Raw genomic sequence first — 14,405 nt, forward strand, 5'->3', positions numbered from 1 at the left:
GCTTTACTTTAAAAATGTGGGCCTGATTCAGACTGGAGATGCTATCACTGCTGCTTCCTTGGAGGCTGTATGGTGATGCAGCAGGCGGCGTCTGTTACAAGTAGACGCCTCCTGCTGCAGTAGTGATCTGACCTGCATGCTAGGACGCAGCATCAGGTCACTGGACTCACCATGGTGCTACGCAAGACACCTGTCGCAGAGGCCAGGAAGTCTCCGTCTCCCTGGCTTCTTGCCTCGCCCTAAACGGCGGCAACACGCCTCCATTTTTACAAACGGAAGCTGTCCCCACCCCCCAGATGGTAGCACACTGTCATTCAGTATGATGATGGGTTACTTGTCCGGTCGCCGTTGTGCAGGCGCAGAACGGGTCCTTCACATGTGGAAAGTAACAATAATCGGTACTTTGCGCATCCTGTAGCAATATCTACGGCATCTGAATCACCCCCTGTGTCTATAATTAAGGGCCGGATTCAGAGGTGGACGCAAAGCCGATGTTGGAGCAGCTGATGTATTTGTTACTGCTCATGTGTCAGAGTCGCACTCCGCACCTTCCGCGATGGACTTGCGATGGCGCTTGTAGTGTGGATTCAGACGCAGAGTGACACACATAGTGACTATCTGTGGGAGGTAAGGAGGGTGTGGCGACTCAAACGAAGGCGTGTTGCGATCGTTTCAGTGGATGTCGCAGCCAGTGACTGAGAAGCTGGAGGTGGCTGTGTCTGCCCAAAAGACGCCACCTACGACATTTGCATATCTTCTCAGATCCACTGCATAAAAATGCGCAGCAGTGACACCATTAGCAACCACCACCGAATCAGGCCCTAAAACCCCCTGTGCAATAATAAGTTCTGCAATCATGAATGATGCCATGTTGCACCCTTGTGCCTTTTTGGTTCTAATTCATACTTCAGATTCACCAGATCCTTGATCTAAATAATCTCACTGTTTTCCTGAGGAAAGGAGCTTTCATTGCACCAGGTAACAGAGTAATGAACTCAGCAAGAACACCCATTAAGGAAAAGGAGCAGGCAGAACCTCCTCAGGAGGTGGATGGGCAAGGGCAGATCTTGACTTCAGGTGAGTTTGCTGCTCAAGGTCATGTTCAGTCATCTCCAGAACCCGGTGCTAAAACTATTTTCCCCTTGCAATCCATTATCTGACACCTCTGCCTAGGACATTCTTAGCTCTGGCCTCACGTCTACATGAGTGCAGCATCCTGCATCGTGGTCCTTATCCTGCATCGTGGTCCTTTGTTGCCAAACTGCTAATGATAGCTGATGTCTGACTTTGAGAAGATCCTCCTAAAGTTTCACTGCTTCTGTGTTTGCAGGACTGGGAATGGAGAATATTGGCGGCATCTTTGTGGTCCTGATCTGTGGTCTTATTATAGCTGTGTTCGTGGCAATCATGGAGTTTGTGTGGTCAACGAGACGTTCAGTGGACAATGAAGAGGTGAGAGGAAGGTTGTTACTAGCACTGACCCATGTTACTATAGTCTGTGTTGGCCTGTTTATGAGCAATCAATGCAATTAATCCATTGTAAATATATTTCTAGTTGTTGTATCACAATGTTCTCTTTTGTGGTTCTTCTACAACATACACATGAAGCATTTCCATCTCTTCTCACCTGCTGGCAATTTACCATGGGGAGTCTTTTATCATTTATGAATCGCTCCAGTTTTGTAGTAGAGTTTCTTTTGCTGTCCCCCAGGGGTTGGGCGCATTTCTCGCCCACTCTCTTGTCCCTGCTGCTCTTGTTTGTTCTGCCATTCTGTTCTCTCCTTCCTACATTACTATTATTGCCTTTCCTCTCTATTCTTCTGTGTCCTGTTTTCCAACTCTCTATTGTTTTGTTTGTTTAATTTGTTGTCTTGATTTTTTTCCTCTATGCCTCATTTTTTTTATTTCTCTTTATCTTCCCTAAATTTTTGTTTCTTGGGGTCCAGATATCAGTTTGCCAAGAGATGCTGAGCGAGCTACGCAGTGCTGTGTCTTGTAAGAAGACGTCTCGTTCACGTCACCGACGACGACCGCCTCGCCAACTGCACGGCAGGACTCTTCTGTCTCTCAGCCGGCCGCCTCGTGCTACCAGGGAGACACGCCTCTGCAATGGGCGCCTCTATCAGACCCACCAGCACCCTCCGGCACCTCCTCACCCTCCCCCTGCACCCAGCTCCCAGAGGGTCCCTGAGGACCTCCCGTCTTCCTCTGGTCGGGGAGGGTGTGCCCATTTCAGAATTTGTCAGGAATGTCGGCGGATACAGACTCTACGAGGTCCCCCACCATTACCCAGACCACCCCAGTCTCCAAAACCCCCACCGCCACCTCCCCCTGAGGACCTCACTCCCCTCTCACATCACCGGAGACTGGCGGACCCTCTAGATGCCAGCACCCCTGAGTGATGCAGGAGGTGTTATGCAGACTGCTTGTATGGACCTAGTGTGACAGGAGGAGAAGAAGAGGTACTAAAGGCAGAGAACAAGTGGGGAAGCTGAACCCTGGACACAAGTCCTTTCCTTCTGTTCCCCCCAACACTCTGTTTTTGGGGTAGGGATCTTTATGAAGCCTCCTCTGTATTCATCAGAAACACTGCGATGCCTCAGTCTTTTACAATGTACGCTGTGCGTGCGAAATAAACTGTCCCCTCCCAATACTTCATGTGCTGTTTTAAACTATAACATTTGTTACTACCCTGTCCTCTCGAGGTGTCCTTACATTGATCAGTGTGTGCGTATGGGATGACCAGAACAGGTTTGTCCCAGCTCAGGGTCTAAGTTTTCACCACTTGTATTAACCTGGCAACTGCAATATGGTATGGAGAGTGATACATCTACTAGAAGGTCCCAGATACCACCAAGATGTCTGGGTTAAAAAACAAAAACACAGGTATCTACAGTAGGTTGCACAGCCTGGTTTAGATGCTTAATCTGGGCCTTGTGGGTTTTTGTTTTTCCGTTAATATATGTGTCTCTGCAATATATACGTATTGCTGTATATCCATTTTTTTATACCCACCTATCTGTGAGAGGACATGGGGTTGTATTAGGTGCTTGGGAGATTGATACAACGTTCAGCTTTGATACAAATTAATTAAGTGGAGAGCATGTTGGTGTCTGTCTTATTGTACTGGCAAGAAAGATCTGTCCACAGAGTTTAACCAGCCACATTTAAATGTCTCCGGAGATTTACGTTTTACCAGTTGTGCTATCTAGACAATAAGCACCCATTCAATAATGAAGGTTACGATGACAAAATGTGCCTATGCCTCGTGCCCTAGAAATGGCCCTAGAAATGGCACTGATTAAAAGGAGAGGTAAAAATCATGAGATACTTTAATCTACCTGATGTAACAGGTAGGTGTCTGTCGTAAGTTCCACTAGAAGTAGGGAATTCCTTGCAGTGAGCATCCCTCCAGCAATTTGGTGAGGGAGTCCACTCAGAAATACGCAATATAAGACTTAAAACTTACAAATGGAGACAGAAAACCTGGGATCCAGTGATCATCAAGCAGTACTGTATGGTTCAGAATAAAGACAAAGACAGACTCATCCCACACAGAAGGTGTTAGATTTTAGGAAAGCTGATTTTGTAGCGATGGGAAAAATGTGTAAGCGATTCTTTGGCAGAGTGGAGGAACTTGGTTAAAAGGAGCAAAATTTTTATTTAGGTATATAAGCGAAAGGAGAAAAACAAAATGTGAAATAATAAGACTAAAGACAGAGACTGGGAGTCTTGTTGAGGAAGACAATGTAATAGTAGATCATTTGAATAATTATTTTTTGCTCAGTATTCACTACTGAAAGAGGGGAATGGGCCATAGTTAAGTTGTATTCAGAAGAATTAGGTTGAAACAAGTACATTTACAGAGGAGAAAGTCCTAAGAGAACTCTCCAAACTGAAAAGGGATAAATCAGTGGGGCCAGATAGGATACATCCAAGGGCTAAAAGAGCTTAAAGGGATGCTGCTAGCACCATTAACAGAATTATTCAACCAGTCAATAGCTACAGGAGTAATTCAAGAGGACTGGAAAAGAGCAAACGTCTCAATGCACAAAAGTGGAAGCAAGGAAGAGGCATGCAATCACCAACCAGTAAGTATTAAATCAGTAATAGGGGAATTGATGAAAACTCTCTTAAAAGAAAGAGTGGTAGATTATCTCAAGTACAGCAATTTCCAGGATCCCAAACAGTATGGATCATGCCAAACAAATCTTATTGACTTTTTTGACTGGGTGACTAAAGTAATAGATAAAGGGAGAGGGGGGGGCATAGATATAGCTTATCTGGACTTTAGTAAAGCTTCTGACATTGTTCCCACATCGCAGACTTTTAAATAAACTTTAAAGCATGGGATTGGATACTAAAATGGTTGAATGGATAAGCTCTTGGTTGCAGGATAGAAAACAAAGAGTTGTTAATGGAGTGCATTCACAGGAGGGAAATGTTACCAGTGGAGTACCCCAGGGATCTGTACTTGGACCAGTGCTTTTTAATATCTTTATTTGTGACATTGCAAATGGAATTAAATGGAAAGTATGCCTTTTTGCAGATGACACAAAGGTATGCAACAGGGTAGACACACCTGGAGGGGTAAAAGAAATGATTGATGATCTATGTAGACTAGAGGAATGGTCAGGATCGTGGCAATTACAGTTTAATGCCAAAAAATGCTAAATCATGCACTTGTGTGTCAAAAATCAAAAGGCTAAATATAGTATTAATGGCTCTATACTGGAAACTACTGAGGAGGAAAGGGATCTAGGAGTCACTATTTCAGGTGACTTAAAGGCAGGTAAGCAATGTAACTAAGCAATGAGGAAGGCTAGTCAGATGCTTGGCTGCTTTGGGAGAGGCATCAGCAACAGAAAGAAAGAAGTAATAATGTCACTGTATACTGTAGGTCATTGGTACGGCCTCATCTAGAATACTGTGTTCAATTCTGTAGGCCATATCTTCAAAAGGATATTATTACATTAGAGAATGTACAAAGAAGGGCAACTAAAATGGTGTATGGCCTACATAACAAAACATACCCAGAAAGACTAAAAAAAATCTCAATATTTATAGTTTGGAGGAGAGAAGGGAACGGGGGACATGATAGAAACTTTTAAATATATCAATGGTTTTAACTAGAGATGTGCACCGGAAATTTTTCGGGTTTTGTGTTTTGATTTTGGATTCAGTTCCGCGGCCGTGTTTGGATTCGGACGCGTTTTGGCAAAATCTCCCTGAAATTTTTTTGTCGGATTCGGGTGTTTAAAAAAAAAAAAAAAAACCTCAAAAATAGCTTAAATCATAGAATTTGGGGGTAATTTTGATCCCATAGTATTATTAACCTCAATAACCATAATTTCCACTCATTTCCAGTCTATTCTGAACACCTCACACCTCACAATATTATTTTTGTAGTCCTAACATTTGCACCGAGGTCGCTGGATGACTAAGCTAAGCAACCCAAGTGGGCGGCACAAACACCTGGCCCATCTAGGAGTGGCACTGCAGTGTCAGACAGGATGGCACTTAAAAAAATTAGCCCCAAACATCACATGATGCAGAGATAAATACATAAAAAAAGAGGTGCAAGATGGAATTGTCCTTGGGCCCTCCCACCCACCCTTATGTTGTATAAACAGGACATGCACACTTTAACAAACCCATCATTTCAGCCACAGGGTCTGCCACACGACTGTGGCTGAAATGACTGGTTGGTTTGGGCCCCCACCAAAAAAGAAGCAATCAATCTCTCCTTGCACAAACTGGCTCTACAGAGGCAAGATGTCCACCTCCTCCTCATCGTCCAATTCCTCACCCCTTTCACTGTGTACATCCCCCTCCTCACAGAGTATTAATTCGTCCCCACTGGAATCCACCATCTCAGGTCCCTGTGTACTTTCTGGAGGCAATTGCTGGTGAATATCTCCACGGAGGAATTGATTATAATACATTTTGATGAACATCATCTTCTCCACATTTTCTGGAAGTAACCTCCTACGCCGATTGCTGACAAGGTGAGCGGCTGCGCTAAACACTCTTTCGGAGTACACACTTGTGGGAGGGCAACTTAGGTAAAATAAAGCCAGTTTGTGCAAGGGCCTCCAAATTGCCTCTTTTTCCTGCCAGTAATCGTACGGACTGTCTGACGTGCCTACTTGGATGCTGTCACTCATATCATCCATAAAGGGATTCTCTACCATTGTGGCACCTATTACTGCCCTAACCAAGAAGGGTTCTGACCCAAGTCATTGGTCCTCTGAAGCAGTAGCAGCGTTCGCTCAGTTAAAGGCAGCCTTTATGTCCGCTCCAGTACTTCAACAACCAAATTTCTCTAACGTCCTAGTGGATGCTGGGGACTCCGTCAGGACCATGGGGATATAGCGGCTCCGCAGGAGACAGGGCACAAAAGTAAAAGCTTTAGGATCAGGTGGTGTGCACTGGCTCCTCCCCCTATGACCCTCCTCCAAGCCTCAGTTAGATTTTTGTGCCCGGCCGAGAAGGGTGCAATCTAGGTGGCTCTCCTAAAGAGCTGCTTAGAGTAAAAGTTTTGTTAGGTTTTTTATTTTCAGTGAGTCCTGCTGGCAACAGGCTCACTGCATCGAGGGACTTAGGGGAGAGAAGTGAACTCACCTGCGTGCAGGATGGATTGGCTTCTTAGGCTACTGGACACCATTAGCTCCAGAGGGAGTCGGAACACAGGTCTCACCCTGGGGTTCGTCCCGGAGCCGCGCCGCCGACCCCCTTGCAGATGCCGAAAAATGAAGAGGTCCAGAAACCGGCGGCAGAAGACTTTTCAGTCTTCATAAGGTAGCGCACAGCACTGCAGCTGTGCGCCATTGTTGTCAGCACACTTCATAGCAGCGGTCACTGAGGGTGCAGGGTGCTGGGGGGGGCGCCCTGGGCAGCAATGATAGTACCTTATTCTGGCTAAAAATACATCACATATAGCCCCTGGGGGCTATATGGATGTATTTAACCCCTGCCAGGTCTCAGAAAAACGGGAGAAGAAGCCCGCCGAAAAGGGGGCGGGGCCTATTCTCCTCAGCACACAGCGCCATTTTCCCTCACAGAAATGCTGGTGATAAGGCTCCCAGGCTCTCCCCTGCACTGCACTACAGAAACAGGGTTAAAACAGAGAGGGGGGGCACTGATTTGGCGATATGACTACATATATTAAAATGCTATAAGGGAAAAGCACTTATATAAAGGTTGTCCCTGTATAATTATAGCGTTTTTGGTGTGTGCTGGCAAACTCTCCCTCTGTCTCCCCAAAGGGCTAGTGGGTCCTGTCCTCTATCAGAGCATTCCCTGTGTGTGTGCTGTGTGTCGGTACGTGTGTGTCGACATGTATGAGGACGATGTTGGGAGGCGGAGCAAATTGCCTGTAATGGTGATGTCACTCTCTAGGGAGTCGACACCGGAATAGATGGCTTATTTAAGGAATTACGTGATAATGTCAACACGCTGCAAGTCGGTTGACGACATGAGACGGCCGGCAAACATATTAGTATCTGTCCAGGCGTCTAAAACACCGTCAGGGACGTTATAATGCCCATTTTACCTCAGTCGGTCGACACAGACACAGACACGGACACTGACTCCAGTGTCGACGGTGAAGAAACAAACGTATTTTCCTTTAGGGCCACACGTTACTTGTTAAGGGCAATGAAGGAGGTGTTACATATTTCTGATACTACAAGTACCACAAAAAAGGGTATTATGTGGGGTGTGGAAAAACTACCTATAGTTTTTCCTGAATCAGATAAATAAAATGAAGTGTGTGATGAGGCGCGGGGTTCCCCCGATAGAAAATTATTGGCGGTATACCCTTTCCCGCCAGAAGTTAGGGCGCGTTGGGAAACACCCCTTAGGGTGGATAAGGCGCTCACACGCTTATCAAAACAAGTGGCGGTACCGTCTCCAGATACGGCCGCCCTCAAGGAGCCAGCTGATAGGAGGCTGGAAAATATCCTAAAAAGTATATACACACATACTGGTGTTATACTGCGACCAGCAATCGCCTCAGCCTGGATGTGCAGCGCGGGGGTGGCTTGGTCGGATTCCCTGACTGAAAATATTGATACCCTTGACAGGGACAGTATTTTATTTACTATAGAGCATTTAAAGAATGCATTTCTATATATGCGAGATGCACAGAGGGATATTTGCACTCTGGCATCAAGAGTAAGTGCGATGTCCATATCTGCCAAAAGATGTTTATGGACACGACAGTGGTCAGGTGATGCAGATTCCAAACGGCACAAAGATGTATTGCCGTATAAAGGGGAGGAGTTATTTTGGGTCGGTCCATCGGACCTGGTGGCCACGGCAACTGCTGGGAAATCCACCGTTTTTACCCTAAGTCACATCTATGCAGAAAAAGACACCGTCTTTTCAGCCTCAGTCCTTTCGTCCCCATAAGCATATCTGCCCAGGGATAGAGGAAAGGGAAGAAGACTGCAGCAGGCAGCCCATTCCCAGGAACAGAAGCCTTCCACCGCTTCTGCCAAGTTCTCAGCATGACGCTGGAGCCGTACAGGACCCCTGGATCCTACAAGTAGTATCCCAGGGGTACAGATTGGAAAGTCGAGACGTTTCCCCTCGCAGGTTCCTGAAGTCTGCTTTACCAACGTCTCCCTCCGACAGGGAGGCAGCATTGGAAACAATTCACAAGCTGTATTCCCAGCAGGTGATAATCAAAGTACCCCTCCTACAACAAGGAAAGGGGTATTATTCCACACTATATTGTGGTACTGAAACCAGAAGGCTCGGTGAGACCTATTCTAAATCTGAAATATTTGAACACTTACAAAGGTTCAAATCAAGATGGAGTCACTCAGAGCAGTAATAGCGAACCAGGAAGAAGGGGACTATATGGTGTCCCGGGACATCAGGGATGCTTACCTCCATGTCCCAATTTGCCCTTCTCACCAAGGGTATCTCAGGTTCGTGGTACAGAACTGTCACTATCAGTTTCAGACGCTGCCGTTTGGATTGTCCACGGCACTCCGGGTCTTTACCAAGGTAATGCCCGAAATGATGATTCTTCTTCGAAGAAAATGGACGACCTCCTGATAAGAGCAAGGTCCAGAGAACAGTTGGAGGTCGGAGTAGCACTATCTCAAGTAGTTCTACGACAGCACGGGTGGATTCTAAATATTCCAAAACCGCAGTTGTTTCCGACGACACGTCTGCTGTTCCTAGGGATGATTCTGGACACAGTCCAGAAAAAGGTGTTTCTCCCGGAGGAGAAAGCCAGGGAGTTATCCGAGCTAGTCAGGAACCTCCTAAAACCAGGAAAAGTGTCAGTGCATCATTGCACAAGAGTCCTGGGAAAAATGGTGGCTTATTACGAAGCGATTCCATTCGGCAGATTCCACGCAAGAACTTTTCAGTGGGTTCTGCTGGACAAATGGTCCGGATCGCATCTTCAGATGCATCAGCGGATAACCCTATCTCCAAGGACAAGGGTGTCTCTCCTGTGGTGGTTACAGAGTGCTCATCTTCTAGAGGGCCGCAGATTCGGCATTCAGGATTGGATGCTGGTGACCACGGAGGCCAGCCTGAGAGGCTGGGGAGCAGTCACACAGGGAAAAAATTTCCAGGGAGTGTGATCAAGTCTGGAGACTTTTCTCCACATAAATATACTGGAGCTAAGGGCAATTTATAATGCTCTAAGCTTAGCAAGACCTCTGCTTCAAGGTCAGCCGGTATTGATCCAGTGGGACAACATCACGGCAGTCGCCCACGTAAACAGACAGGGCGGCACAAGAAGCAGGAGGGCAATGGCAAAAACTGCAAGGATTTTTCGCTGGGCGGAAAATCATGTGATAGCACTGTCAGCAGTGTTCATTCCGGGAGTGGACAACTGGGAAGCAGACTTCCTCAGCAGGCACGACCTCCACCCGGGAGAGTGGGGACTTCATCTGGAAGTTTTCCACATGATTGTGAACCGTTGGGAAAGACCAAAGGTGTACATGATGGCGTCCCGCCTGAACAAAAAACTGGACAGGTATTGCGCCAGGTCAAGAGACTTTCAGGCAATAGCTGTGGACGTTCTGGTAACACCGTGGGCGTACCAGTCGGTGTATGTGTTTCCTCCTCTGCTTCTCATACCCAAGGTATTGAGAATTATAAGACGTAGAGGAGTAAGAACTATACTCGTGGCTCCGGATTGGCCAAGAAGGACTTGGTACCCGGAACTTCAAGAGATACTCACAGAGGACTCATGACCTCTGCCGCTAAGAAGGGACTTGCTTCAGCACGTACCATGTCTGTTCCAAGACTTACCGCGGCTGCGTTTGAGGGCATGGCGGTTGAACGCCGGATCCTAAGGGAAAAAGGCATTCCGGAAGAGGTCATTCCTACCCTGGTCAAAGCCAGGAAAGACGTGACCGCACAACATTATCACCACATGTGGCGAAAATATGTTGCGTGGTGTGAGGCCAGGAAGGCTCCACGAAGAAATTTCAACTCGGTCGATTCCTGCATTTCCTACAAACAGGAGTGTCTATGGGCCTCAGATTGGGGTCCATTAAGGTTCAAATTTCGGCCCTGTCGATTTTCTTCCAGAAAGAATTGGCTTCAGTTCCTGAAGTCCAGAAGTTTGTCAAGGGAGTACTGCATATACAACCCCCTTTTGTGCCTCCAGTGGCACTGTGGGATCTCAACGTAGTTCTGGGATTCCTCAAATCACATTGGTTTAAACCGCTCAAATCTGTGGATTTGAAATATCTCACATGGAAAGTGACCATGATGTTGGCCATGGCCTCGGCCAGGCGTGTGTCAGAATTGGCGGCTTTGTCTCACAAAAGCCCATATCTGATTGTCCATTTGGACAGGGCAGAGCTGCGGACTCGTCCCCAGTTTCTCCCTAAGGTGGTGTCAGCGTTTCACCTGAACCAGCTTATTGTGGTACCTGCGGCTACTAGGGACTTGGAGGACTCCAAGTTGCTAGATGTTGTCAGGGCCCTGAAAATATCGGTTTCCAGGACGGCTGGAGTCAGGAAAACTGACTTGCTGTTATCCTGTATGCACCCAACAAACTGGGTGCTCTTGCTTCTAAGCAGACGATTGCTAGTTGGATGTGTAGTACAATTCAGCTTGCACATTCTGTGGCAGGCCTGCCACAGCCAAAATATGTAAATGCCCATTCCACAAGGAAGGTGGGCTCATCCTGGGCGGCTGCCCGAGGGGTCTCGGCATTACAACTCTGCCGAGCAGCTACGTGGTCGGGGGGAGAACACGTTTGTAAAATTCTACAAATTTGATACCCTGGCTAAAGAGGACCTGGAGTTCTCTCATTCGGTGCTGCAGAGTCATCCGCACTCTCCCGCCCGTTTGGGAGCTTTGGTATAATCCCCATGGTCCTGACGGAGTCCCCAGCATCCACTAGGACGTTAGAGAAAATAAGATTTTACTTACCGATAAATCTATTTCTCGTAGTCCGTAGTGGATGCTGGGCGCCCATCCCAAGTGCGGATTGTCTGCAATACTTGTACATAGTTATTGGTACAAAAATCGGGTTATTATTGTTGTGAGCCATCTTTTCAGAGGCTCCGCTGTTATCATGCTGTTAACTGGGTTCAGATCACAGGTTGTACAGTGTGATTGGTGTGGCTGGTATGAGTCTTACCCGGGATTCAAAATCCTTCCTTATTGTGTACGCTCGTCCGGGCACAGTATCCTAACTGAGGCTTGGAGGAGGGTCATAGGGGGAGGAGCCAGTGCACACCACCTGATCCTAAAGCTTTTACTTTTGTGCCCTGTCTCCTGCGGAGCCGCTATATCCCCATGGTCCTGACGGAGTCCCCAGCATCCACTACGGACTACGAGAAATAGATTTATCGGTAAGTAAAATCTTATTTTTTCAAAACCATTCTTTTTGGAGGTTGATGCTTCCACGGTAGGCATAGGTGCCGTGCTTTCGCAGTACGCTCCAGATGGGAAGTTACATCCATGTGGTTTCCATTCTCGCAAATTCTCTCCTGCGGAACAGAATTACACCATTGGAGACAAAGAGCTTTTGGCAATAAAATCTGCCTTGGAGGAATGGAGATATCTTTTGGAAGGTGCTAAACACCTAATTACAATTTTCACTGATCATAAGAATTTGCTGTACCTCAATACGGCCCAGTGCTTGAATCCCCGTCAAGCTAGATGGGCGCTCTTCTTTACTCGGTTTTCGTTTGTTATTAAGTACCGGGCCGGGACTTTTAACACCAAGGCTGATGCTTTATCCCGTTCCTTAACAGCTTCGGATGAGGAGAATTCCGTTGAGAAGGCTGTGATTCTCAGTCCAGTTTCTATGTCAGCGGCTCCCACTGCTCTGGGTCCTCCTCCTGGGAGAATGTCTATGCCAGCTAAATTTCGACCAAGGTTGTTGCAGTGGGATCATATTTCCAAGTTTTCCGGTCATCCTGGAGTTCAAAAGATGTGGGAATTTCTACGAAGGTCTTACTGGTGGGACACTATGAGAAGGATATTCAAGATTATGTCAACTCATGTCCTCAGTGTGCTCAGCACAAAATTCTTCGTTTGCCTTCTGCGGGGTTGTTGCATCCACTGTCCATTCCTCAGAGGCCTTGGACCCATATCTCTATGGACTTTGTCACTGAAGTGCCCCTCTCCAAGGGTCACAATACTGTCTGGGTAATTATCAACTGTTTCTCTAAGATGGCACATTTTGTACCTTTGACCGGGTTACCATCAGCTCCCAAGTTGGCTTTGTTATTTATCCGAGAACATTTCCGCCTGCACGGCTTACCTCAGGAAATCGTCTCTGACCGGGGGGTACAATTCACTGCAAGATTCTGGAGAGCTCTCTGTACGGCCTTACAAATAAAACTCAAGTTTTTCTTCCGCTTACCATCCACAAACCAATGGGCAAACTGAACGCGTCAATCAAGATTTAGAGACTTTTCTCCGTGTTTATCTTTCTCCCTCGCAAGATGATTGGGTGGAACTGTTGCCATGGGCCGAGTTTGCCCATAATCATCTGTACCACTCTTCGACTGGGGAGTCCCCATTTTTCATTAATTATGGGTTCCATCCTCAAGTTCCTGAATTACCCATTTGTCCTCCGGAGGATGTTCCTGCTGCAGCCTCTACTCTTCGGCACTTCAGCCAAATTTGGAGTCGAGTTCATGCTAATCTCAAGAGAGTCTCCGGCCGCTATAAGTTCTTTGCGGATAGGAAGCGACGAGCAGCTCCCCAATACAAGGTTGGTGACAGGGTATGGCTTTCCACCCGCAACCGGTTAAAGGTGCCCACTATGAAGTTCGCCCCAAAGTTTATTGGTCCTTACCCCGTGTTACAAGTCCTGAACCCGGTTGTCTGCAAATTGGGATTGCCTTCCCACCTCCGGATACCAAACTCCTTTCATGTCTCTCTCCTTCGCCCCCTTATTTTAAACCGGTTCCATTTAAAGTCCCCGAGGCCAACCTCTGCAGAGTCTGAAGCTGGAACGGACTTTGAAATCAAAGCTATTCTTGACTCTCGTTATCTTCACAAGAATCTACAGTATTTGGTGGAGTGGAAAGGTTTTGGCCCCGAGGAGAGGAGCTGGGTCAAGGCTACTGAAGTTATGGCTCCCCGACTGGTGCGGATTTTCCATTCCAGACATCCAACAAAACCTGGAAAGTGTCCGGGGGCCACTCCTGGAGGAGGGGGTACTGTCACACGCCATAGGCGGCGTTCACCGCGCTTACCCCTGCGTGCCTGCTGGTCTGTGTTGCGGCCTCCGCCTTCGGTGGTCCACGGGCTCCAGCGTCTGGCTGGCGCGGCTCCCGGCGGTTCCCCGGGGCAGGAGCGCCACCATGACACCCGGCATCACGTGGGCGGGGAGCAGGTGACGTCATCAGACTGTTCCGCCAATCCAGCGGAGGCGGGAGATTCAAAGGCAGACGCCGGGCAGAGCCTCGGCACCTGAGTATCGTCTTTTCCCCTGAAGTGGATGCCAGTGCTCTTGTTCCCGGCGAATCTCTCTGCAGTCGTACCCCAGTGTCTCCGGCACTTCCAGGTGCCAGCTGCTGCACAGTTCCAGCGTATACAGCGGCTGGTGTGTTCCTCTGCAATCCAGTCACCAGTGCTTCTTGGAGTCAGCGTGCGCTGCGGGCTAAACGCCGCTCTCAAGTTCTACAAGTCATCAGTGTCTTTAAAGACCGTTCTCAAATTCTACAAGTCATCAGTGTCTTTAACCACCGCTCCCAAATTTTGCAAGTTACCAGTGTCTCTAACCACCGCTCTCAAGTCATACAAATCATCAGTGTCTTTAACCACCGTTCTCAAGTTCTACAGTGTCTTTAATCACCGCTCTCAAGTCATACAAATCATCAGTGTCTTTAACCACCGCTCTCAAGTTCTATAAATCATCAGTATCTTTAGTCACCGCTCTCAAGTCATACAAATCA

The 14,405-nt window shown here is 47.4% G+C and overlaps 1 protein-coding gene across 3 annotated transcripts in view; it reads left to right on the forward strand.

Moving 5' to 3' along the window:
- The window catches only part of GRIK5 (glutamate ionotropic receptor kainate type subunit 5), a 492,150-nt gene extending 489,460 nt beyond the window's left edge, over positions 1 to 2,690 (forward strand). For all 3 annotated transcript variants that reach the window (XM_063942365.1, XM_063942364.1, XM_063942366.1), the window contains 2 exons: positions 1,331 to 1,452; positions 1,947 to 2,690. In XM_063942365.1, coding sequence (XP_063798435.1) covers positions 1,331 to 1,452; positions 1,947 to 2,402 — 578 coding nt within the window. In that variant the 3' untranslated portion in view covers positions 2,403 to 2,690. The remainder of the gene's footprint in view (positions 1 to 1,330; positions 1,453 to 1,946) is intronic.
- The last annotated feature ends 11,715 nt before the right edge of the window (positions 2,691 to 14,405 follow it).

Source organism: Pseudophryne corroboree, chromosome 10, assembly GCF_028390025.1.
Source record: "Pseudophryne corroboree isolate aPseCor3 chromosome 10, aPseCor3.hap2, whole genome shotgun sequence".
Classification (NCBI taxonomy): domain Eukaryota; kingdom Metazoa; phylum Chordata; class Amphibia; order Anura; family Myobatrachidae; genus Pseudophryne; species Pseudophryne corroboree.